This window comes from Bombina bombina, chromosome 4 (genome assembly GCF_027579735.1).
Source record: "Bombina bombina isolate aBomBom1 chromosome 4, aBomBom1.pri, whole genome shotgun sequence".
In the NCBI taxonomy this organism is placed as follows: Eukaryota; Metazoa; Chordata; class Amphibia; order Anura; family Bombinatoridae; genus Bombina; species Bombina bombina.
The window spans coordinates 460708044-460735729 of record NC_069502.1 but is presented as its reverse complement, the minus strand read 5'-3'; the positions used below and the strand labels follow the sequence as shown (position 1 = coordinate 460735729).

At 39.5% G+C, this 27686-nt stretch overlaps 1 protein-coding gene across 1 annotated transcript in view; it reads right to left on the bottom strand.

The window, feature by feature from the left end:
- CCDC150 (coiled-coil domain containing 150) overlaps positions 1-27686 on the bottom strand; it is a 168079-nt gene that overhangs the window by 20223 nt on the left and 120170 nt on the right. Inside the window, exons 18-24 of the mRNA XM_053710336.1 lie at positions 24555-24683; positions 24216-24385; positions 17968-18061; positions 17701-17870; positions 17357-17483; positions 16826-17017; positions 15823-15891 (exon numbers count right to left, since the gene is read on the bottom strand). Coding sequence (XP_053566311.1) covers positions 15823-15891; positions 16826-17017; positions 17357-17483; positions 17701-17870; positions 17968-18061; positions 24216-24385; positions 24555-24683 — 951 coding nt within the window. The remainder of the gene's footprint in view (positions 1-15822; positions 15892-16825; positions 17018-17356; positions 17484-17700; positions 17871-17967; positions 18062-24215; positions 24386-24554; positions 24684-27686) is intronic.

The following is a 27686-nucleotide window of genomic DNA, read 5'->3' as shown; positions in this document are numbered from 1 at the left end:
ACCGGCTGCTTGCATTTGGGGTCCAAAAGTGGCCCACTTTGTTCTTTTCTTTGTTAATTCCCCTCAAAATTCCCTGTAATGTCTAACACTTTTCTTTTCAGGGGGTCCAAGAGAGGCCTCAATTCTTCATAGAGTGAAATCACTGTTTGTGACTTTATGCTGTATTACAGGGGGACTTTCTCTATGAAAATCTGAGGTTATTATATAATTATATAAGTGAGTGATTACCTGTCTCCATGTCGTGAAGATTAATATGTATATCGCATGATGTCTGCTATTTACCATCTGCGAATGGTACTTTGTAATTTTTCAACATACCTCAATAAAAAAAAAATTATATATAAAAAAAAAAAAACAACAAAAAAAAAAAACAAACAAAGTATCAGTTCCGTGATAAAAGTTCAAATTCAAACGAAGTATCAGTTCAACGTGGTAATATCGATTTTAAATAAAATGGTGTGCATACATAGTTCCAGAAAATACAAGCGCTCATGAACTGGATTCAAAACGTATAGCAGTCTTATTTTCAGAGTAATGGGTTACTGACCTTTTGGGAGCTGTACAGCGTATGTTGTTTTGTCAGCTGTAGATGTTACTTACATATTTCACGTTCTCCTTAGGTCTCTGGGTTAACTTTGTCAGATTGAGGATGTCTGCAAGCGTTTCTGAATACTGGGCTACTGACCTAAGGACTGAACAGCGTTTCCTTTTGTCATTAGCTGTTTGTGCAATTCACAAGATCCACAGATTCCTTTGGTCTCAAAGGTAGCCTATCAGAAACATCACTTCTTGCAGGCACTGAAATATAAGTGCTGATTTCACAATGTTCTTTGCTTTGCGTGATCTATCATATACGATAGATATTTGTATTCTGTAGGTGTAAAAGTTGCAGGAGTCAGATCCTAAATATAATGTAGGTGGTGGCGATGTCCGGAGAGGCAGATTAGGGGTTAATAATTTAATTTTAGTGTTTGCGATGCGGGAGGGCCTCGGTTTAGGGTTAATAGGTAGTTTATGGGTGTTAGTGTACTTTTTAGCACTTTAGTTATGAGTTTTATGTTACGGCGTTGTACCATAAAACTCTTAACTACTGACTTTTAAATGGACTCTTGACAGGAGAGGGTGTACTGCTCACTTTTTGGCCTCCCAGGACAGACTCGTAATACCGGCACTATGGGAGTCCCATAGAAAAAAGACTTTACAAAGTTTACGTAAGTCGTTTTGCGGTAAGGCCAAAGAAGTGTGCGGTGACCCTAAACCTTCAAGACTCGTAATACCAGTGGTAGTAAAAAAGCAGCGTTAGGACCTCTTAACGCTTCTTTTTTACCCTAATGCACAACTCGTAATCTAGCCGAAGGTCTTTTCACTTGTAAGGAATCTCTAAAGGCTAGCTTTTGATGAAACATCCTCAGACCAAGATCTTAACCATAAAGTTCTGCGAGCCAATATGGTAAGCCTGAAATCTAAGCTCCCCGCTTAATACCTGAAGGGAAGCATCTGTAAGAAAGGAGTTGGCCATCTTAAGGGCCTTTATCTTATCCTGGATTTCTTCGAGAGGAGTGTCTGTCCGAATAGACTCAGACAACGCATGAAACCAGTATGCTGCCGCACAAGTGACAGTAGCAATACAAACCATAGGTTGCCATTGTAAACCCTGGTGTACATAACATTTTCTTGAACAACCCTTCTAACCTCTTATCCATAGGATCCTTAAAGGGATAGTAAACCCAAAAACTTTTTAAATCTTTATTAAAACTTCATTATTTATGTGACATATTTCAAATAAGTACCTGTTACATTTTTTCACTCGTTTTCTAATTATTCTTCATCTAAGATCTTTAATAGTAACGCATGCGCATTTTGGCCCCTCAGTCCTAGCATGACCGTCGCTATTCTGGCACAGGAAGCAGGGCGGACTTGATTAAAGTGACATCAACGTTGGTGGGAGTGGCGCACCAGAGCGCTGAAGATTCACGGAACACAAGCACATTGGGGAATCATCTGTGTTACTTACTTTACTAGAGGTAAGTATAATAAGTACCCCTAGGCTAACGAGCAAGTTGATTTGATCTTAGTAAAAGGACGTTACCCCTAGACTATAATTTTTTTAACCCCTAGAAAAACGAACATGTTTTTTTTCCTTATAAGGCAGTGACTTATAAGAGTGACTAACCAGCAATTATTTTTAACCCCTAGACTAACGAGCAAGTTGTTTTGTTCATACAACACTCAGATTAATCGCAGGAGCTGCAAAGATTAAAAGCAATAGCAAATTCAGATGTTAATAACTAACTTTAGTTGCATCTGAATTTGCTATTGCTTTTAATCTTTGCAGCTCCTGCGATTAATCTGAGTGTTGTATGAACAAAACAACTTGCTCGTCAGTCTAGGGGTTAAAAATAATTGCTGGTTAGTCACTGCCTTATAAGAAAAAAACATGCTCGTTTTTCTAGGGGTTAAAAAAATGATAGTCTAAGGGTAACGTCCTTTTACTAAGATCAAATCAACTTGCTTGTTAGCCTAGGGGTACTTATTATACTTACCTCTAGTAAAGTAACACAGATGATTCCCCAATGTGCTTGTGTTCCGTGAATCTTCAGCGCTCTGGTGCGCCACTCCCACCAACGTTGATGTCACTATCATGAAGTCCGCCCTGCTTCCTGTGCCAGAATAGTGACGGTCATGCTAGGACTGAGGGGCCAAAATGCGCATGCGTTATTAAAATAATTATATGCGCATGCGGACCGCCATGATGTTTCTACCTAGGTAGAACATCATTATAGGGTCCACATAATGTGATAAAAATGGGCTTGGCAATATAAAGATATTTGATTTAGAATAACTAGAAAACGAGTGAAAAAATTTAACAGGTACTTATTTGAAATATCAAACAACGAGAAAAAGAGGTGTACTAAGGCACTACTATTATTATGATATAGGAATTTTATTTTCTCTGAATAAGCCAGCTAAATATTGTCGCTGGGTTATATAGTAAAGAGAGAGGTGGGGTGCTATGTACTTTAATTTTAAACTAGGACAAATCAGTATTATACTGACAAAAACTGTACATCTGATTAGCACTCACATTCCTGAGATAGAATTTTTGTGGATATTGACTTAGATGAGACTCCTAGGTGGAGTTCAGAGCTAGAATATTAAAATTTAACTTTTATTCAAAATTATTAAAATATATTACAAACACACAAAGACAAAAACTTTTAAAATTATCATCTGCTGTTGAGATTGTTTTCTTTATTAGGTGAATTCTCAATAGGACTAAGCTTGTAACATATGAGTTATGAACTATAGTGATAAACTTATCTATAGTTTAATGTTTCATTACATAGCATGATCACTGGTTTATCTTGAGATCTGAGTAGATAGTTTACTAGTGTAGGTTCTTGGGTTGCTCAGATGTCAATCGTCTAATGTAATGTTAGAGTTAGAGCAAAGTGAGTATTGCTACCCTTCACCCTATATTCCCATTAAAGTGGAGCACTATATCTGAGAGGATGTCACCAACCTTAATATGACCTACAAATCCTATTTTTCCAGGTAACTGCAATTTATCAGTTAATAGACAGTGACTGATTTTAGCTCCTTTATTTGTTATAGTAAGAAGGCATTGCCTGGTATTGCAGAGGATTGGATTAATTTGTTAAATATTTTGAACTTATTGTTACAAGCTCCAAACACTATTTAACTAATAGTGGATGTTTTGGCTCCAATTTTGCCTGAACAAGTTATAATAATGTTGATACTATGTATTGAATTAAATCTCCACTAGGTGTCAGTGTTGTCACATAAATTCTCCCTTTTAATAATATCAGAAATGCCGTTCAGTATATACTGGTAACTTTCAGATTATTTGGGATGTGGGGAGCCCCACATCCCAAATAATCTGAAAGTTACCAGTATATACTGAACGGCATTTCTGATATTATTAAAAGGGAGAATTTATGTGACAACACTGACACCTAGTGGAGATTTAATTCAATACATAGTATCAACATTATTATAACTTGTTCAGGCAAAATTGGAGCCAAAACATCCACTATTAGTTAAATAGTGTTTGGAGCTTGTAACAATAAGTTCAAAATATTTAACAAATTAATCCAATCCTCTGCAATACCAGGCAATGCCTTCTTACTATAACAAATAAAGGAGCTAAAATCAGTCACTGTCTATTAACTGATAAATTGCAGTTACCTGGAAAAATAGGATTTGTAGGTCATATTAAGGTTGGTGACATCCTCTCAGATATAGTGCTCCACTTTAATGGGAATATAGGGTGAAGGGTAGCAATACTCACTTTGCTCTAACTCTAACATTACATTAGACGATTGACATCTGAGCAACCCAAGAACCTACACTAGTAAACTATCTACTCAGATCTCAAGATAAACCAGTGATCATGCTATGTAATGAAACATTAAACTATAGATAAGTTTATCACTATAGTTCATAACTCATATGTTACAAGCTTAGTCCTATTGAGAATTCACCTAATAAAGAAAACAATCTCAACAGCAGATGATAATTTTAAAAGTTTTTGTCTTTGTGTGTTTGTAATATATTTTAATAATTTTGAATAAAAGTTAAATTTTAATATTCTAGCTCTGAACTCCACCTAGGAGTCTCATCTAAGTCAATATCCACAAAAATTCTATCTCAGGAATGTGAGTGCTAATCAGATGTACAGTTTTTGTCAGTATAATACTGATTTGTCCTAACTTATTTGAAATATGTCACATACATAATGAAGTTTTAATAAAGATTTAAAAAGTTTTTGGGTTTACTATCCCTTTAAAGGAACAACTATCCTCTATGGGAATAGTAGGTCTCCTGGCTAGCCTGGAAATTGTCCCTTCCACCTTGGGTACCGTCTGCCAAGACTCCTTGAAAGAGTCCGCTATGGGTAAACATTTTTTTTTTTTTATAAATATTTTATTGAGGTTGAGAACAGACTATAACATACATGCTATGTTACAAGAGGTATACCAATACAGAAAAGAACAAAAAGCAACATCATATCTGATATACATTTAGGGATATAGCCATAGCCATTGTATCACAGAAAAAATTTAACCATACAGGATAAACACCTCACATTTTCAGATTTAGTTTTGCTTTAAAACATTCTACAGATATGCATGACTACGTTTATAACAGAGAGAGGTGAGGAGTCCCCTGACATCTTGAAACATTCTATAAATATCTACAACTTGTAATACAGCATAGATGAATCCAAGAAAAACTACATCAATACTTGTAAAACTTAGGGGAAACATTCTGTAGCCATGCATAACCAACTTTGGAATAGAAAAAAAAATTGACATATATAACTTATGTTACAGCATAAATGGAATAAAGGGAAGTCAATTTAAGGTTGCGGTACAAGTAGCCCTTCCAAACAGGGAGGTACATTATATGGAAATGGGGGGGGTCATTTAGGCATAGTAGATAATGTAGTTGAAATAATAGGAGATAATAATTATTAATAAGGATAGAGCTCCTCCTGTAAGCCAGCTAAAGTGGTCTATAGTATGAGTGTGTACCTTATGATAGGATGGAGGAAACCAATTATAATAAAAGTTTACAGTGAGAACTTGACGGGACAAACAGGGCTTAAGTTTATGAGAATATATGAAAAGGGGATGAGGGTAGATCGCACACACCTAAACTATGCAACATGACTAATAACATACCAGATATAAGCAGTCAAGGGCTATCGTTGTTGTTCTACATAAACATAGACACACACCATTAGTTTTGAGAGGATTACACTTATACCAGATGGGAAAAAGGGCATTACAAAATGTCTCAGGCATACAGTTTCAGTAACAATCATAATATAGTATATTAAACTACAGTCACCCAGGAGATCTAGACTCACGACTGCGCCACCTTGGCCGGCAGCGGCACAGCCACATAATCAAAAAACCATAAGCATCTTCTTTCCCAGGAGACACAACTCAGTAGCATCTACTAATCTCTGCATGCAAAAAAAAAACATAATTTATGCTTACCTGATAAATATATTTCTCTTGTAGTGTGTTCAGTCCACGGGTCATCCATTACTTATGGGATATATTCTCCTTCCCAACAGGAAGTTGCAAGAGGATCACCCAAGCAGAGCTGCCATATAGCTCCTCCCCTCACATGTCATATCCAGTCATTCGACCGAAACAAGACGAGAAAGGAAAAACTATAGGGTGCAGTGGTGACTGGAGTTTTAATTAAAATTTAGAACTGCCTCAAAAAAGACAGGGCGGGCCGTGGACTGAACACACTACAAGAGAAATAAATTTATCAGGTAAGCATAAATTATGTTTTCTCTTGTTAAGTGTGTTCAGTCCACGGGTCATCCATTACTTATGGGATACCAATACCAAAGCTAAAGTACACGGATGATGGGAGGGACAAGGCAGGAACATTTAAACAGAAGGAACCACTGTCTGTAGAACCTTTCTCCCAAAAACAGCCTCCGAAGAAGCAAAAGTGTCAAATTTGTAAAATTTTGAAAAGGTATGAAGTGAAGACCAAGTTGCAGCCTTGCAAATCTGTTCAACAGAGGCCTCATTCTTAAAGGCCCAGGTGGAAGCCACAGCTCTAGTGGAATGAGCTGTAATTCTTTCAGGAGGCTGCTGTCCAGCAGTCTCATAGGCTAAACGTATTATGCTACGAAGCCAAAAAGAGAGAGAGGTGGCCGAAGCCTTTTGACCTCTCCTCTGACCAGAATAAACGACAAACAGAGAAGAAGTTTGCCGAAAATCTTTAGTTGCCTGTAAGTAGAACTTCAGGGCATGGACTACAACCAGATTATGCAAAAGACGTTCCTTCTTTGAAGAAGGATTAGGACATAATGAAGGAACAACAATCTATTGATTGATATTCCTGTTAGAAACAACCTTAGGTAAAAACCCAGGTTTAGTACGCAGAACTACCTTGTCTGAATGAAAAATCAGATAAGGAGAATCGCAATGTAAGGCAGATAACTCAGAGACTCTTCGAGCCGAGGAAATAGCCATCAAAAACAGAACTTTCCAAGATAAAAGCTTAATATCAATGGAATGAAGGGGTTCAAACGGAACACCCTGAAGAACTTTAAGAACCAAGTTTAAGCTCCACGGAGGAGCAACAGTTTTAAACACAGGCTTAATCCTAGCCAAAGCCTGACAAAAAGCCTGGACATCTGGATTCTCTGCCAGACGTTTGTGTAAAAGAATAGACAGAGCAGAAATCTGTCCCTTTAACGAACTAGCGGATAAACCCTTTTCTAAACCTTCTTGTAGAAAAGCCAATATCCTAGGAATCCTAACCTTACTCCATGAGTAACTCTTGGATTCACACCAATATAAATATTTACGCCATATCTTATGGTAAATTTTTCTGGTAACAGGTTTCCGAGCCTGTATTAACGTATCAATAACCGACTCCGAAAAACCACGCTTTGAGAGAATCAAGCGTTCAATCTCCATGCAGTCAGCCTCAGAGAAATTAGGCTTGGATGGTTGAAAGGACCCTGCATTAGAAGGTCCTGCCTCAGAGGCAGAGACCATGGTGGACAGGACGACATGTCCACTAGGTCTGCATACCAGGTCCTGCGTGGCCACGCAGGCGCTATCAGAATCACTGATGCTCTCTCCTGTTTGATCCTGGCAATCAGTCGAGGTAGCAACGGAAATGGTGGAAACACATAAGCCATGTTGAAAACCCAAGGGGCTGCTAATGCATCTACCAGCACCGCTCCCGGGTCCCTGGACCTGGATCCGTAACAAGGAAGCTTGGCGTTCTGGCGAGATGCCATGAGATCTAGCACCGGTTCGCCCCAACGAAGAATCAGTTGAGCAAACACCTCCGGGTGAAGTTCCCACTCCCCCGGATGAAAGGTCTGGCGACTTAGAAAATCCGCCTCCCAGTTCTCCACGCCTGGGATGTAGATCGCTGACAGATGACAAGAGTGAGACTCTGCCCAGCGAATTATCTTCGAGACTTCCAACATCGCTAGGGAACTCCTGGTTCCCCCTTGATGATTGATGTAAGCCACAGTCGTGATGTTGTCCGACTGAAATCTGATGAACCTCAGTGTTGCTAACTGAGGCCAAGCTAGAAGACCATTGAATATTGCTCTTAATTCCAGAATGTTTATTGGGAGGAGTTTCTCCTCCTGAGTCCACGATCCCTGAGCCTTCAGGGAGTTCCAGACTGCACCCCAGCCTAGTAGGCTGGCATCTGTTACAATCGTCCAATCTGGTCTGCGAAAAGTCATTCCTTTGGACATATGAACCTGCGACAACCACCAGAGAAGAGAATCTCTGGCCTCCTGTTCCAGATTTAGTAAAGGGGACAGATCTGAGTAATCCCCATTCCACTGACTTAGCATGCATAGTTGCAGCGGTCTGAGATGTAGGCGCGCAAATGGGCAAATGGCACTATGTCCATTGCCGCGACCATTAAGCCGATTACTTCCATGCACTGAGCTACTGATGGGCTTGGAATGGAATGAAGGACACGGCAAGCATTTAGGATTTTTGATAACCTGGACTCCGTCAGGTAAATCTTCATCTCTACAGCATCTATAAGAGTCCCTAGAAAGGGAACCCTTGTGAGTGGGAACAGAGAACTCTTTTCCATGTTCACTTTCCACCCATGCGACCTCAGAAATGCTAGAACTATCTCTGTATGAGACTTTGCATTTTGAAAACTTGACGCTTGTATCAGAATGTCGTCTAGGTACGGAGCCACCGCTATGCCTCGCGGTCTTAGTACCGCCAGAAGCGAGCCCAGAACCTTTGTAAAAATTCTCGGGGCCGTAGCCAACCCGAAGGGAAGAGCTACAAACTGGTAATGCCTGTCTAGGAAGGCAAACCTTAGGTACCGATAATGATCTCTGTGAATCGGTATGTGAAGGTAGGCATCCTTTAAGTCCACTGTGGTCATATACTGACCCTCTTGGATCATGGGTAGGATGGTTCGAATAGTTTCCATTTTGAACGATGGAACCCTTAGGAATTTGTTTAAGATCTTCAGGTCCAAGATTGGCCTGAAGGTTCCCTCTTTTTTGGGAACCACAAACAGATTTGAGTAAAAACCTTGCCCTTGTTCCGTCCGCGGAACCGGGTGGATCACTCCCATTACTAAGAGGTCTTGTACACATCGTAGAAATGCCTCTTTCTTTATTAGGTTTGTTGATAACCTTGACAGATGAAATCTCCCTTGTGGAGGAGAAGTTTTGAAGTCCAGAAGGTATCCCTGAGATATGATCTCCAACGCCCAGGGATCCTGGACATCTCTTGCCCAGGCCTGGGCGAAGAGAGAAAGTCTGCCCCCCACTAGATCCGTTTCCGGATAGGGGGCCCTTTCTTCATGCTGTCTTAGGGGCAGAAGTAGGTTTTCTGGCCTGCTTGCCCTTGTTCCAGGACTGGTTGCCTTTCCAACCCTGTCTGTAACGAGTAGCAGTCCCTTCCTGTTTTGGAGCGGAGGAAGTTGATGCTGCTCCTGCCTTGAAATTACGAAAGGTACGAAAATTAGACTGTTTGGCCTTTGATTTGGCCCTGTCCTGAGGAAGGGTGTGACCCTTACCTCCAGTAATGTCAGCAATAATTTCTTTCAAGCCGGGCCCGAATAAGGTTTGCCCTTTGAAAGGAATATTAAGCAATTTAGATTTAGAAGTTATATCTGCTGACCAGGATTTAAGCCATAGCGCTCTGCGTGCCTGGATGGCGAATCCGGAGTTCTTAGCCGTTAGTTTGGTTAAATGCACAACGGCATCCGAAACAAATGCATTAGCTAGCTTAAGGGCTTTAAGCTTGTTCATAATCTCATCCAATGGTGCTGTGCAAATAGCCTCTTCCAGAGACTCAAACCAGAATGCCGCTGCAGCAGTGACGGGCGCAATGCATGCAAGGGGCTGTAATATAAAACCTTGTTGAACAAACATTTTCTTAAGGTAACCTAATTTTTTATCCATTGGATCTGAGAAAGCACAACTATCCTCCACCGGGATAGTGGTACGCTTGGCAAAGTAGAAACTGCTCCCTCCACCTTAGGGACCGTCTGCCATAAGTCTCGTGTGGTGGCGTCTATTGGGAACATTTTTCTAAATATCGGAGGAGGGGAAAAGGGCACACCAGGTCTATTCTACTCCTTGCTAATAATCTCTGTAAGCCTTTTAGGTATAGGAAAAACGTCAGTACACACCGGTACCGCATAGTATTTATCCAGCCTACATAATTTCTCTGGGATTGCAACCGTGTCGCAATCATTCAGAGCCGCTAACACCTCCCCTAGCAATACACGGAGGTTCTCAAGCTTAAATTTAAAATTTGAAATTTCTGAATCCGGTCTCCCCGGATCAGATCCGTCACCCACAGAATGAAGCTCTCCGTCCTCATGTTCTGCAAATTGTGACGCAGTATCGGACATGGCTCTCGTGTCATCGGCGCGCTCTGTCCTAAACCCAGAGCTATCGCGCTTGCCTCTTAACTCAGGCAAATTAGATAATACTTCTTTCATAACATTAGCCATATCATGCAAAGTGATTTGTAAGGGCCTTGATGTACTTGGCGCCACAATCTCACGCACCTCCTGAGCGGGAGGCGAAGGTACTGACACGTGAGGAGAGTTAGTCGGCATAACTTCCCCCTCGGTGTCTGGTGATAATTTCTTTACCAGTAAAGACTGACCTTTATTTAAAGTAACATCAATACAATTGGTACACATTTCTATTGGGCTCCACATTGGCTTTTAAACATAATGAACAAGTAGATTCATCTGTATCAGACATGTTTAAACAGACTAGCAATGAAAGCTAGCAAGCTTGGAAAAAAATCTTTCAATAAATTTACAAGCAATAGAAAAAACGCTGCAGCGCTTTTAAAAACACAAAAAACTGTCACAGTTGAAATAACAATGAACTAATTCAGTTATAGCTAACAATTTTAACAGTAAATGTATGAATTTAGCAGAGGATTGCACCCACAAGCAAACGGATGATTAACCCCTCAATACCCAAAAACGGATAATCAATTTATGATTTAACGCTTTTATCACAGTCAAACACACTGTCACAGGTCTGCTGTGACTGATTACCTCCCTCAAAAATGAATTTTGAAGACCCCTGAGCTCTCTGGAGACGTCCTGGATCAAGGAGGAAGAAGCAGGAAGACTGTGCTAGAATTTTAACTGCGCAACAAGGCACTAAAAAAAGGTCCCTCCCACTCATATTACAACAGTGGGAGACCTGATACAACGGTTTCTATGCAGAAATATACGTTAGCCATATGGAAAAAAATCATGCCCAAAAAGATTCATCACCAAAGTACCTCACAAAACGAATAACATGCCAGTAAACGTTTTAAAAACAACTTTCCAGTGTTATGCAAAGTTATCACTAAGCCTGCTACCAGTCGCTTCTACTGCAGTTAAGGCTCATACATTTATTTCAGTATTAACAGTATTTTCTCAGTCAAATTCTAGTCCCTAGAAAATAACTCAACTGCGCATACATTTATCAGCCTGATACCAGTCGCTACTACTGCATTAAAGGCTGTACTTACATCATATGGGTAACAGCAGTGTTTTCTTAGTCAATTCCATTCCTAGAAAATATTACTGCACATACCTCATCTGCGGGGGACCCCGCATGCTATTCCCTTTTCTGAAGTTATCCCACTCCTCAGAATGTGCGAGAACAGCCAGTGGATCTTAGTTACGTCTGCTAAGATCATAGAAAACGCAGGCAGATTCTTCTTCTAAATACTGCCTGAGAGAAAAAACAGCACACTCCGGTGCCATTTTAAAATAATAAACTTTTGATTGAAGAATAATTAGGTAAAAAAACTCCTATCTCCTCTCGCAACCTCCTTCTTTGTTGAGACTTGCAAGAGAATGACTGGGTATGACATGTGAGGGGAGGAGCTATTTGGCAGCTCTGCTTGGGTGATCCTCTTGCAACTTCCTGTTGGGAAGGAGAATATATCCCATAAGTAATGGATGACCCGTGGACTGAACACACTTAACAAGAGAAATGCATACAGGGAGATCAGCAATGCATACACTAAAAGAGAAATGACTTGCAGCTAGAAACACGGAATAGTAAACTTAGATAAATGTTATATCATGTCATAGAGACAAAGGCAATATGATAGAATACCCAATACCCTTAAGTATACATGGATTATCTGTATGCACTAGCAATACCTATAAACTTATCACAAATACTGTATCAAACAATTAGTACAAGTAAAAAGTTTTTAACATGAGTCCACGTTTAGTCTCAGCCAGGCGGTCTATCCCACACCAACTGAGCATATTGCTTTATAGACCAGTAATATGTCTCTTAGGAGATCCTTAGAAGCCGCATCTTCCATGGTTACATCCCTATGATAGGGCATAGTGTCCAGCAATTGCCAAGATACATAGTCAATCCGTCGCAGAGGCCGACCCCCGGCCACAAGACATTCTAGATCGGAACCCCAAAATTTCCACTATCGCTTGTTCCCCGACCTTGAAAAAGATCTCACCGGATTAAATAGGGAAAATTCCCCCTTCACTCCTAGTCCAGGAGCAGCGTACCCGGCAAGCTCAAGATAAGCCCCATCCTCTAAGATCTGCTTCTCGGCGCTACGGCAATGGGGCTTAGCAAAATCCTTTCCTCCTGCAACTCACTGATGCAAAGTGAGATAGGTGAAAACAGAGGTAGATGCAAGTGGAGTCTAAAAGATATCAGGTCCTCTTGTCGGGAAGATATCCGCTGGGTAAAGGGTGACTCACCGTAAGTAGAAACAATGGTTAAGGAGTCACCTAAGTCCCCTTCATTTCGCTTCCATTCAGGCCCATCGCAGCTATTCCGGTATAGGGAGGGAGCCAAATTATGTAGATTGTCCTCATGGATGTCATGAAGCTTCCCTGTATTCTGTCTGTCTGTGTTAGTCTCCAATTTATGATCAAACACCTTTATAAGTGCCAGTCTTAACTGCGTAAAATGATCTTCTAGTAGACTCAAAATTTCTTCATCCTACGAGGTGGTCGCCATCTTGGCTGACTCGAGTAACATAATCTTCAAATAGCTTGCCTTGGCAAAGTGACAGAACTAACGCCAAAAAGTCCTTGCCGACAATCAAACTTAAACATAGAGTAGCTGATAGTATTGTAGCTCGCCTCTGAAAAAATTTGGGCTATAAAATAAGATAATTAATCCCCTTTTAGACTATTTGGTGCCGGAGCTCTAAAGGAATGCGACCATCCACCTCGACAGTTGGCTCCACCCCCCGGTAAACATCTTTTTAAATATAGGAGATGGAGAAAAAAGGGATACCCATTCTCTCCCATTCCTTAGAAATGATCTCAGAAGCTCGATCTGGTACAGGAAAAAACCTCCTCCATGGAAGGTACATCACAATATTTGTTTAGCTTACTGGATTTCATAGGATTAACAACGACCGTGGTGTCGTTGTCGTCCAGAGTAGCTAAAACATCCTTAAGTAACAGACGGAGGTGTTCTAGCTTAAACCTGAACGATACTACTTCAGTATCAGCAGGAATTATACTGTCAGAATCTGAGATTTCACCCTCAGATGCTACCGAAGTATCCTCTTCCTCAGGCTTCTGGGAGGGGACCTCTGAGATAGCAACAACTGTGACAGAAACCTCGCTCACTGAATGTTTACTTTTCCTCTTGCGCTTTCCCTGTAGCATGGGAAAAGCAGACAACGCACCCGAAACTGCAGAGTACATGAGGGAAGCGATGTTTTGCAAGGTAACTCCAGGAGTCGTCGTGGAGGAAGTGCAGGGCGCTGGTTGAATGGACGCTAAGTTTTGGGACACTTGAGGAGAAAGCTGCAGCATATATTGAACATTGTCAGAATGCTCCTGAACAGCATCCGAAACAATGATGGCTCAGAAAAAGGTCTATCCCTGAACTGTAAAATTCTCTCAATTAGTATCAAAACATAAAGTATATGTAACATCTTTATTCACATTTTGATTAATTAAAAATTGGATATCATAACTAAAGTTACCTCACAAAAAAACGTTACTGTGTCTAAATGTTAAAAGTCTTAATTTTGCTGTACAATTTATTCCATTAAAATTGGATATCTTAATTAGAATCTCGTAGGACCTCTTGGACCATCTGTATTCACAATTTGATAAATTAAAAATGGGATACCTTAACTAGAATTACCTCACAAAATAACTGTTACTGTGTCTTTAAATGTTAAAAGAAACTGCTTTATCTTGCCTGCAAATAAATTTTCCATTAACAATAAAAATCAGACAGACAATCTCCACACCTCAGCTAAGCCTTGCTGAGGTATCTGCCTGCCACCAGATGGAATAACTAACAAACAGTAGGCGTCCGGACTCACTTAAGACACTTTTTAGTACAGTATGTGAGGCCTCTCTGCTGCGTGACATAACGCAGCAGAGAATATCTACAATCGCTTCTCTGTACCACCGGAAATGGGGATATGAATACCAAAAAGGCGCACAAACAATGTTGCGTAGCTTAGCTCCGCCCATCGTGGGCGTATTATGATAAACCTCCCGGGCGGCTAATGACTTGTAAAAATAAAGCCGCCGGGAGTAGAGAAATTGCACCTATCATGGCATAACAAAGTTAAACCTCCCGGTCGGCTAATGATATAAAAATAAAGCCGTTGGGAGTTGAGAAATTGCACCTATCATGGCGTAACCACCTAACAAACATATGAGCCACATCTCCACATCCCCAGTGCCTGCTGTAACTGCCCTTATAACGTATCCTCACTCTTAGGGATAATGTCATCTTGTGTCCATATGTATAATAAAGTGCCAATTTTCCTGTGTACATACCCCAGAAAATAAACTTAGCACTTACCTTAGAAATCTGCCCGGCAGTAAGGCAGCTCACCAGGCTTGAGAGGTCCTCTCCCTCACATAGACCTGTGGAAAAAAAAAACAAAGTCTGAGTAATCTTATTCAGACTTTCAGTATTAGGGCAGCATTAGATATATGGGAGGCGCAGTGAGAATTATGTCCCACAAGTTCCCAATGCTTTAAAACCACCACTGCTCTACTGAAGAGACTGATGTGGACTACAGCTACACCCTATCAGAACAAACACAAGCTTGTGTTATTTAACCAAACAAAAAATAATAAACTCTTGATTGAAGAATCTTTTTAAACACCTAATATTACCACTTCCTTGCTCTAACGTGGGCAAAGAGAATGACTGGGGTGGGAGGGAAGGGAGGTGATATTTAACAGCTTTCTGTGGTGCTCTTTGCCGCCTCCTGTTGGGCAGGAGTGATATTCTGCAGTAATTAATGATGATCCGTGGACTCATCGTGTCAGAAAGAAAAGCTTTTATTTAACAGATTTGCAAGGCAGCTATTTGGTCATTTTACATACTTTTACCAAATTCTACTTTTTTGACAAGTTTGCCTCTTGAGTCTGCTTTTGGTAGGAAGGTTCTGCAGGCCGCTGTGCCTGTTTAGTACCTCTACCTGCCTTAACTGTTTTTCCTGCCCTATTTCAAGTTGGTCTCATTAAACCTCAAAGCTTGAGTATAGGATCTCACATGTGATGGCTCATGGACTTTCACCATCTTATGAAAGAAAACAAAATTTAGGCTTATCTGCCACTCCCCTTGCAGCCCTGCCTACATATCCTCAGAGGGCCTCTAGGAATAGCCTCCTGTTTGTCAGGACAAGCTAATGTTCACATTTCCTAAATATCTTGTTAACTGTATGAGATCTCACATATTAAATAAATAAACACTATAACATTATTTCCTAATATTGTTTACTTTCATTTCAATCACTTGCTGCTTCTTACCTGCTCCTTATTGACCTTTTTATATTCCTTGTTTACTTGTTCCAAGTGTTTGAGCTCAGCCACGGTCTCCTGGAAATGGTTCATGAATGGAAAGTTATCATTTTAGATATATACACGTGTACATAAAAGTGTCAGAAACATTGACATGGGAAAAATGAACGGCTAGAACATTATGTGCTCTATGTGTCTCCTATAGCTCTTTTTTGGCATTCACAAAAGGAGAAATATCCCGTAGCATCCGTCTCAATCAACAAGTTCAGAGTGTTGATGATTCTTTTTTGTGTACACACATCTTTGTTGTAATTAATGTATTCTTAATTAAAATATCATTATATATATTTATTTTTATTTAATCATTTTCACAAGAACAATGCAATTAGCATCAATGAAAGGTGATAATTATCTAGCAACAGAATATTAGATATAACTTCTTAATGATCATTACTAATCACAATTAATTTTACCCCTGCAAAGATGTTCTTGTAAAGGTGATTAGTGGTAATGTATGCCACTGTTAATTTACTTAGCAGCTATGTATTTTCAGGTGCTGCAATGCATTGCAACTTTAATTATTACCTAGATTACGAGTGTTGCGCTAACTGCAGTGCAAGATCGTTTGTTGTTAGGCTCCCTCGAGCCTCACCTGTCCTTATGTTATTAAATAGTTTTTACCGCACTTGCGCTGCAGTTAGCGCAACACTCGTAATCTAGGCTGCATAACGAAAAAAGCCATTTTTATTTAAAAATAAAATGCTCTAATGAAAAAATGCATTCTATTTTTACACTTGTATGTCCCTTTAAGTGGTTATGCGTTCACAAATTGTGAATAATCTACTCTTTGGTATAGGTCAACTAAAACATAGTGCTATTATGTACTATGTTTTCCTAATGGAAATACAATTAGAAGGATGAAAGCAAATACAGATAAGCAATGCACACAGATACCGTATAGAGTATGACAAAGTAAAAACACAATGATAAATATAGCACTTTGGTTACCCACTTGTTCCTTCTTGGCACGCTTGCTTGTCTCCTCATTTTCTATGTGGAGTCTGAGTTGTGTCTTCAGTCTGCGGACCTGTTGTTTATATTGTAAAGCAGCTTTCTCTAATGTCGACACTGTACTCCTGAGCTCATGATTCAGGCAAGAAAACTCTTCTGATTTAAAAGTAGCTTCTTCTAATGCTTTTTTTAACTGTGTGCAGATAAGCAGGAAGAGACCAGCAATTAGTTCACTCCCTAAATATGTATTTGTGACACTCACTTTCCTTCTAATCATTTAGTTTATAAAATTAGTGAAATTACATGAGATCTTTTTTTTAAATAGTTTATAACCTTACATGTTCCCCTTCAATATTTGTGTGCCTTGGACACGGTCACTTACAAAAACACAAGGTTTAAAGTACACAAACCCCAAACCACATAGATTCCAACCCTATTTTATATGACTTATGTGGGACACAGTGTTAATTACACAAGACTCCAACATTATGCATGTGAAAGTGGTATAATGGAAGGTTCTCAATCTCAATACCTCTGTTATCTCTCTACGGGCTGCTTTCTTTGCTTCCTCACTCTTAGCCTTGTGCTGCTGTTTCAGACATGTGAGATGCTCTTCGAATTGCTGGCATTGTAACTTGGCATCTTGCTCAACTTGCTCCCTGTAGCAAAAGGAATAGATACAATGAATAAATACATACTATTGCTAATAATGGTACAATACATTGAGAGAGGACTCAAATGGGATAACACGGATTTAAACCTTATCGGTTTCTATAGCGCAATCCACTGTAATGATCTAGTACATATGCTCCACAGATTAGCATATGAATTAGACCTTTAATCAATCTAAAATACAGAGTATTAAAAGACTCACACCTTAACAATTTCAACTTTTGCTCTTCAACCTCTTTCCTCTGCAGATCCTTTTCCAGTTCCCCCACATGGCTTTGCAGCCTGCTACACTGCTGCATAGTCTTTTCAAGAGTATGTGCAAGCTTCTTGTTGTCCTCTCGACTCCTCTCTACAGTCCTGCGCAGCTGCTCAGTCTGCACATGGGGCAAAGGAAATGCATGATGTGAATAAGCAAGATGAATACGGTTAGTAGCACAGAACGTTTACACACATATTTAAACCTCTATACACCTGCTCACGTTGGTAGGAGTCAGCATGGAGTAGCCGGGCTTGACATTCTGATAGTTCAACCTCCAGCTGCTGTATCTGTTTCTGACTCTGAGTTCTAATTACAAAAAAAAGAAGGTGAAAAACAAACTTTTTAAAATAGTGAAATATAAGGTCTGAAATGTGGTAAATTATTTTCCCTTCCTCATATAAATCCATTTAACAAATAAAATATTGTTGTCTGATTGGTTCATAGTCGGTTCCAAAGGTAGGTTTTTCTAATAGTTCACAAGCAAGTGATGCCAATCCCTATAGAATCTAAGGTAGATTCCACAGACAAGATACATTCTAAAACTGTGGCTTAATTGCAGGTTGAAAGAAAAAGGGTTTATTCTAAACGTTATCCCATATATGAGTGATAAAGTTTTATGTTAATGGTTTAAAAGCTCTTGTACGATCATCGTGCAAAGACTCCAGCATATGTTTTAGAAATGCATAGAACATTATTTTCCTTTTCTTCGATTTCTACTGGTAAGATGTTTGCCTACAAATCAGCAGGAATATAATATCAGGCATAAATTCTCTGCCTCTAGAAGTGACTAAACATTTTGTACTTTTGCATCTGAATGTAGAACATTACAAGCTATATGTCCTAAACTAAACTCTCTAAACCTCTGACATTGCTGTGATGTTACACCAAATGATTTTTGCTGGGCCCTTGGATGACATAACATAGAGTTTAGCCCTAAAACTGAATGGAAGGCATACTGTATGTATGGATGTAGGCAGAAATAAATTAGACATTGCATTGCGGTTGTGTTTTTAACCCACCAATGGTTTCATTGAAATGAATAAAAGATAACATTTTTTTTAACTAAATTGCCTGGATTAATGCTGATCAGACACAGCAGATTATTGTGCTGGCACCCTCTGATTTATTACTTCCACAAAAACAGTGCGAAGTATACAATATAAACAAGAAGAATTATCAGTGGCCAGATTGGAAGAGACCGAGCCACATGAGTGGGACCTTGGGATGATTGTTTACAAGTACTGGGTGAAGACTGAGGGCTGGATTTGGTGCTAGAAGGTTTGGTGTATGCAGCCTCATAATCAGACACAGTTATGATATATTCCACTGCATAAAAGGGTAACATTAAGCAAATACCCAATTTATAATTATTCTTTTACAATGGTGACAGGGATGCGCAATTCCTATCGCCCGACGCATGCAGTTTTGAGTGCAGGGCATGTGTTTTTTTTTCACATTTAGCCCTGCTGCGGGCAAGCAGACAGTTATAATTTTTTTCTTCCCTTAGCAAACAGTTATAGCTTCCCCCCCCCCCCCCCTTTATTAAGCAGAGAATAAAAGCTTTTTTTTATTCCCCGTATTACCACGGCGCTGGTTTAACAGCGTGTCTCACGCTGCTCAGCTCCTCCCTTCTAGTACCCGCTTTCAGTGGAGGTGAGTGGTAGACTTGTCACTCTCAGTGATTTTCTGGCTACGCAGCTCTGCTATACACTGAGAATTATAGAGATCGGCTTGTTCCGATTCTGCTCCTGGGCTGCTGCTAGCTAATCTGTGAGCTGAAGGGGGTACGCTTGGAAAATACATAAATATTTGTATGATTTTGCTTACATTTTTTTATTCAACTGAACTTTGCTGCTGTTTCACTTTGAAGTTTTCCAGCGTTTTGGTAACAGAAAACTCTAGAAAACCTCAAAGTGAAACAGCAGCAAAGTTCAGCTGAATAAAAAAATTTAAGTAAGCAAAATCATACAAATATTTATGTATTTTCAAAGCGCAGGAGCAGAATATAAAATCTGTTGGTTTCTATTCACAGCGCTGGGCGGTGCACTCAGTGATGGGCATATGTGTTGGGCTCTGGAGTGTCTCAATAAGCTCAACAGAACAGTGTCTCTACGTGGTTGCTCTGGCTACTGAGGTGGGTACTGTGAGACCGATATATATAGTGGTTCTAGAGGTCGGTGGCTCACGCTGCTGATCAACAGGATATCTGATTTTTATATGGCTACCAGTACCGGCGCAGCGGTTTAGTACCTCACTCCCCTTGTTGAAATTCATGTCATGTTATTTTCTTTATATCGGCAAGCACCCCAAGGACTTCGTTAATGTAATAAATTATTATATTAAAAAAATGTTATCTTCCATGTTAATACGTCCTAAAATGTGCGAGTTGATGCTTGAAAGAATATACTATGAATATTTTTTGTCCTTGGCCATAATTTTGTGTAAGTGCCCCATTTCATGAAAAACACTTATAATAACCACTGAAGGAGAGAATATACACATAGTGATGGTAATGGATATGTGACTGGCAGCTTTCATCTGGAATAAATAGAAGTTATTCTTCTTTGCTTTACTAAGCATTCGAAATAGTGACTTGCTTGTACATAACTACTTGCAATAAATGTTTGATGACTGTTTTCCTCAACATTATGAGGAGTTCAACAAAGTATGGAAGATCTAAGACATGTTTGTCTCCATTCTCAATAGATTGAAATAATTTTTATGCAAGCTGCTTATGACAGAATGTAATTCATTAAAAGAGTACCAGTATTAAACAATATTGGTCAATATTAATAATGTTCTTTTCACAGTTGAGTAGGTTAAGAGGGCAAAGTGCTATATTAATATAATATGAACAGGGCCACCCAAGATTTTTGTAAGGGGCGTTGGTCAGTAATGGTTGGGTTAAGGACTCACTCCCCTTGCTAATATCTTGTAACTCACAGAGCAGACTTATTTGTAGTTAAGATAATGAAGTTTTAGGAATTTTTAATCTTTTGTTGGCTAAAAAGGTATTGAGCATGCAGGTGCAAACTTTCCCAGGTTATATTGAACATTTGGGGACATAAAAGTGTCCTATAAAAATCCTAAAATAGCTAACATTTATAAAATGTTTTGTCTTGTTTTTTCAAAATGAAACTGCAACTGCATGTCCTCCTCTTGTTATCTACCCACCCCTTACCACACAGCGGGTACTGAACTGGATGCAGGAACATATATGTACCTGTAACCAACACAATACAAATATTGCAGTAAGCGACAGGCATTTACATAATGAATGTTAATGAATGATATATATATGTGTGTATATATATATATATATATATATATATATATATATATATTATATTATATTATATATATAGTTGTTTTTTTATAGCAAAACATGATTTTGCCTACTAGGAAGTATTGAAAAATCAACACTATATATAAATAAATCATGGAAGGGGACTGCACTCTCAGACCGGACTGGGTACACATCCCATGACCCTGCAACATGCTCAGCCCTGGGTGCTCACTGGCACTCACAGGAAGCTGTGCTGTCCCCAGAGTCATAGGCAGTTAGCCCCAGATAGGTCTGGGTGCAAGAACCATAGGGAAAATTACAAAACAAATTAATACAACACACAGAGAAAGTCCAGCACTCACTTAAAATCTCTCAGCTAAGATTAAAAGCAAAAACGGAAGGGTTAGTTACCGCATTTGGTCAAATGGAACAAGCCCAGGTGCCATGTCAAGGTCCCTTCCAAAAACCTGGGACCCTAAAACAGCCACACAATGCAAGCTCTCAATCCAACAAATTGGGAACAAGTGAAGGGTGCACAAGCTTATGTAATCACCCCAGACATATACAAAATACGGAAGGGGACAACACTCTCAGACCGGACTGGGTACACATCTGATGACCCTGCAACATGCTCAGCCCTGAGTGCTCACTGGCACTCACAGGAAGCTGTGCTGTCCCCAGAGTCATAGGCATTTAGCCCCAGATAGGTCTGGGTGCAGGTTTCTGGAAGGGACCTTGACATGGTACCTGGGCTTGTCCCATTTGGACAAATGCTGTAACTAACCCTTCCAATTTTGCTTTTAATCTTAGCTAAGAGCTTGTGAGTGCTGGACTTTCTCTGTGTGTTGTATTAATTTGTTTTGTAATTTTCCATATGGTTCTTACACCCAGACCTATCTGGGGCTAACTGCCTATGAATCTGGGGAAAGCACAGCTTCCTATGAGTGCCAGTGAGCACCCAGGGCTGAGCATGTTGCAGGGTCATGGGATGTGTACCCAGTCTGATCTGAAAGTGCAGTCCCCTTCCGTGTATTGTATATGTCTGGGGTGATTACATAAGCCTGTGCACCCTTCACTTGTTCCCAGTTTGTTGGATTGAGAGCTAGCATTGTGTGGCTGTTTTAGGGTCCCAGGTTTTTGGAAGGGACCTTGACGTGGTACCTGGGCTTGTCCCATTTGGCCAAATGCAGTAACTAACTCTTCCATTTTTGCTTTTAAACTTAGCTGAGAGCTTGTAAGCGAGTGCTGGACTTTCTGTGTGTGAATATATATATATATATATATATATATATATATATATATATATATATATATATATATATATATATTTATTTATTTGTGCGTGAGGGTGTCCCTCTTTGAAATTTTGGAAGGTATACCATAATATGACTCATTATCTCCTTGAGGGTTTTTAGTGTTATTTTATCTACGGGGATTGCCACTAATAGTACTGCAGACCAGTTTAATCTTGATAAGCTGATGTCCCTATTCTTGCTGCGTGTATGTAGATCCTAAATGATGTGTTTGGGGCTTGCTCCACTAACAGTTTATCATATTTACACCTTGCTTCATATGTTGCACATTATTACCTGATAAAAGATGCTTCTTTCTCATTTGAAAATATTGAGTACAGTGTCACACCACAAGTATTATATAAGGTATTACTTTACACCCTCATTTATAACACATAAGCCCACAATTATTATTTTACATTCCATGACCAAATCTTATATCATGGAAACAACCCCTTAGAATAAGTACCCCTATATAATTAAATATGGGACATAACATTGTAAAAATATAGATAGGAGTTGAGCAGCCTATATAGTAAAAGCATAATGGTTGTACATAAAGCACTGCTACCTTCACCCTCTTAGTATATACTGCAAAACTATACACAGGGGAGGCATAAAGGTCATATTCTACTCCTATATAATTTGTATGGATCTGTTCACCTAAGATACGACAAATTGCTCAATTTTAGGAGTTAAAAATTATAGCTATTCCCTCCATCCTGACCTGTTGTTATGAGGTAAATCTCTTATTAGGTGAATACTGTTCATGTTCACTATATATCATTTCCCCTCCATGCCCTATTTTATCTGACTTTTGTCTTCCTTAGAGGCAATTGCTCTACCTTTTATAGATAGTCTTTCCCATTCCACACTGTCTTTTGGTTAAAATTATTTTGCGAATCAAGACAAGTAGATTGTCACGAGGGACAAGTAGATTGTGCTCCTGCTTTAGTCCCTTGGACAAGTAGTTTTTAAAAAAATGTTCACACCCCTGGGTGATCAAACACACTTGAAACAATGCTGATGATGTCTAGATTATTTTGAAGTATGTTGATTGCCTTCCATTTAAATGCTGGGTTGTTAAATATCCCTGTTGTCCTCAAATGTTGAGAAGTTTACCCTGGGCACCTAGTAATACAATGCTTTGTACATGGATGCATTAAAGATCTGAGCCACATTTAATAGATGTGTAATGTCATCCCAAATTTTCACCAGGGTTGTTTCAGTCAAATACTTATGTCTCAATAATTCCTGAAGGGTGTCCAAGATCCTGTTGCCCTCTGGATATTTTTGCAGCTCCATTACATTTTCCATGACTTTTGTCATAAAATAAATGTTGATTATTGGTCTGAAACTTGCAGGATATTCTGAGTCCAAAGTGGGTTTCCTCAGCAAGGACCTAGTGACAGCTTTCTTTAAAAAAAATGTACTGTATGGTAAATATGTACTGGGAATTATGTAAAAAGGCCAAGCAATATACACAATTTTTTTCAATAGTAGAGCCTATTACAGGATGTACAAAGCACTAATTCTAGACTCCTACAAACCCGAACGTTCACACAACCGGAAAATGTGTCTCCAATAAGCTTAGCTAACCTATTTATTTTCCTTTACAGCTGTAAGGCCAAATTGGCTTATATATAGGGAAAAACAAAGAATCAAAACAACAAATAATAGGTAGGGACGTAGAACTAGATAAAACAGAAGGCAAAGAGTGCAAATGAGGAAGTCAAGGAAGCAACTGGTATAAATTTTGATTTGAATCCATTATGCCTATGTAATTCTGCTTCAACACAGTTGTAGATCCATGCACTTGTCTATCACTATACATTGTACATTGTCTTATCTTCCTTCTTTGCAAAGCACTATAACAAGTTACCTCTCCTTTTGTAGTGCAGTGATATCACAATCTCTTTGCCCCAACTCGGTCTGCAATTTTTCCAGGTCTTTCTGGAGTTGTGTATGGGATGAGAGGACATTCTCCAGTGTTTCAGATAATCTACTTTTTTCCTCCCGGACATCACATAATTGTTGCTGCAGGGCAGATCTCTATGGTACAAGAAAATATTAGAAGACATTAAATAAGTATCTAAATGTTGTTTAACCCATGTTTTATGTGTTTTAAATTCACTCAAATCTGAAAGTCATCCTCACATTTGACATCTTTCTTTGCCAGGAGTAATCCTGGTCTGAGGCTTTCCCTACTTGTAATACTTACATTTTGCTTCCCACTCTCTTCTACAATTTCCATCTGTCCTCTGATCCTTTTTTCCTCCCTTAAAGCCTCATCTCGGGACTGAATAGCTAGTGTGAAGTCTTCCTCCTTGTGAAGCAGCATGTTCTGTGCCTGGAAAATGAGAAAATAGATTGAAATGTGCTTTCTCATTTTCTAACTCAATTATATGTAAACAATGCAAAATAAGTTAGCTGGCACATAGGCAAAATGCAGAAAATGCTACAAACATAACATGGAGGGTATATTTACAGCAAATTGGTCAAGAGACATGGGCCCTGTAAAAAGGACATAATACTTAAATGCTAAATCACTTGAAGATGATGCCGCAACAGCTGTAAAAAGTCGACAGGAAAATATCACCTGAGCATCTATATGTAAAAAAAGAGAGACATTTTACCTCACAATTTCCTCAGCTCACCAGAGTAAATGCTGTGTAAACAGTTATACTTCAGCTGCTGTCCAGTTGCAGGTTAAAAAAAAAAAAAAAAAAGGAAGGAAGGAAGGAAGGAAGAAATGAACAGCAGCCAATCAGCATCAGCAGTGCTGAGGTCATGAACTGTGTGATCTCATGAGATTTCAAAGTTAACTTCCTTAAACTGAATAGGGAAATAACATGAGTGTGCACGAGGCACGCTCCCATGCAAGTCCCGGGACAGGTATACTGATATATACATATAACTCTGCAGTGGCGTATTACCAGTCCAAAACTGCGTACGATAATATTCATAGTTATTGACTGTAAAGGATGGCTGGATTCCGAATTAGGAAATACATGTGTTGCAGAATGTATATATAAGTATCAACGTCAGTATTGTTATAACATCACGTTATTTGGTCCCTCGTAGCACTAGTTAATGATCATCCATTAACTAGGGCAGATTTGAAATAGTTACCCTCAAAAGAAGATATCACTTCCTTCATGTCACAAGTGAGCTTACTAATTAAAGAGGGGTTATCAGACATCAAAAAAGACATTACAGACCTGGGCAACAGGGTACTACAAATGGAAGAACATGCTGAAAAGATCTCTGAATCAACAAATCTAACAGCTATGCAAATACAACTCCAAAACACTGAAATTATGCAGTTGCAGGCCCAAATGGAGGACTTGGACAATAGAGGCCGTTGTCAGAACCTACGGATACGTGGTATCCCTGAAACCATTACTCCTGTTAAGCTTCTCCAATACGTTGAAAACCTATTTGGCTATCTCTTAGACAAAGAAGATGGATCTACAATAATGTTGGGCAGGGTACATAGAGCCCTGAGGTCTGAAACCTGATTCGGCACCGTCTAGAGATGTAATATTGAAATGCCACTATTTCATGGAAAAAGAACAAATTTTAACAGCTGCGAGGAAAAAGTCACCAATACAGATAGAAGGATCTCCTCTACAAATTTATGCCGACCTTAGCACAATCACCGTACCAAAGTGTAGAGAAGTGGGATTCCTCACATCACACCTGAGAAAGCTAAATGTTCCATACAGGTGGGGATTCCCCTTCTCGCTAAAAGTCTTAAAAGACAATAAAGAGGCGATTTACAGAGATATTGAGGATGTTGAAAAATTCTTTTCTCAATTGAATATCCCGAGACCGACTCCACCGCAGATCGAGGAAGAAACCTAAGAATCTCTGCCACAAAACATCAGTCGTTCCAAAACCCAACGTCAACATTGGACAACAGTATCCAGGAAAAGAAGAACATCCTCCTCAGTACAGAGAACCACGGATTCCCAAGTCAGGAACCCACCATGAAGTCACTACCCTATCTCAATGCACCAGAGTGTGCACCAGTTGAACTTGGTCCCAGAACCAGTGACTTTATCTTACCCCTTCAGTAGCTGGAACCCAGCTTATATTTTTAGCCCCCAGTAATTTGGTACCCACTAGACCCTATAACATAAAACAATGACTTTACATAGAACCCCATTTATCACTCCCACCCTATACCCCGAGGTAAAGCCATATAATTTCTCCTCTCCTGACCCTCTGTCCCATAGTCCAAAGAGTTACAGTAGTTTAAGTCGCTACACCCCATCCCCCCACTCATATTTTATAACCCTGATAGGGTTCAGTTTACAGTTCTTTTCCCCCTGTTGGGGTATTTTTTTTTATTGTATTGTATTGTTTGTTTACGTTTGTTTGTTTTCTCAGTTCATCCTAGCAATCTGTTCTACTCTGAAGTACTGTATATACCATGCTGCCTCAGAAACACCAACCTTGCATTTTCGTTTTTGGGCTCCGGGAGCAGAGAGGCTTCATCCTGCGACTTCTGATCAACATCAGTGTGAGACTTCACACATATTCAAACACGCAATACCCTCATACCCACACGATGACACATAGAACCTTACATATAATTTCCTAAAACTCTAAAGGTCTCAACTCTTCATTTAAGAGATCCATTGCACTGAAATGTTTTGCAAAACATAAAGATTCTGTCATTTTTGTACAAGAAACTTATTTTCTAAAATCTGCTGAACCTAAATTTTCCTCTAGGGAGTTCCCAACAGGCTACTTTAACTCCAACTCCACTAAAAAAGAACGGGGTGGGAATCCTCATTCACCACCATCTCCCATTTCAGTTGCTCTCCACCACCTCAGATGCTGAAGGCAGAATTCTCATAGTCGTAGGTGTACTATTTAATAGACCCATAACCTTAGTGAATGTTTATGCCCCTAATTCAAAAAGATCTTCCTTCTTTAAAAAAATTACTCTCTCTGGTCCTGGAGAAACGGAAAGGAACACAAATTCTAGGGGGGTGGGGAACCTTAATGTTACCATGGACCCTATACTAGACTCCTCTACCCTTAAAACACGTGCAGCAATACGACCTCCAAATCCGGTATATAGTAGCCTTGGTCATTTAGGTCTGTTAGATGCATGGAGAGTGCAGCACCCTGCCCAACACAATTATTCTTTTTTTCACATCCCTGGGCCATGTACTCTAGAATTGATTACAATATATATATATATATATATATATATATATACAAAACACGGAAGGGAACTGCACTCTCATACCGGACCGGGTACACATCCTATGACCCTGCAACATGCTCAGCCCTGGGTGCCACTGGCACTCACAGGAAGCTGTGCTGTCCCCAGAGC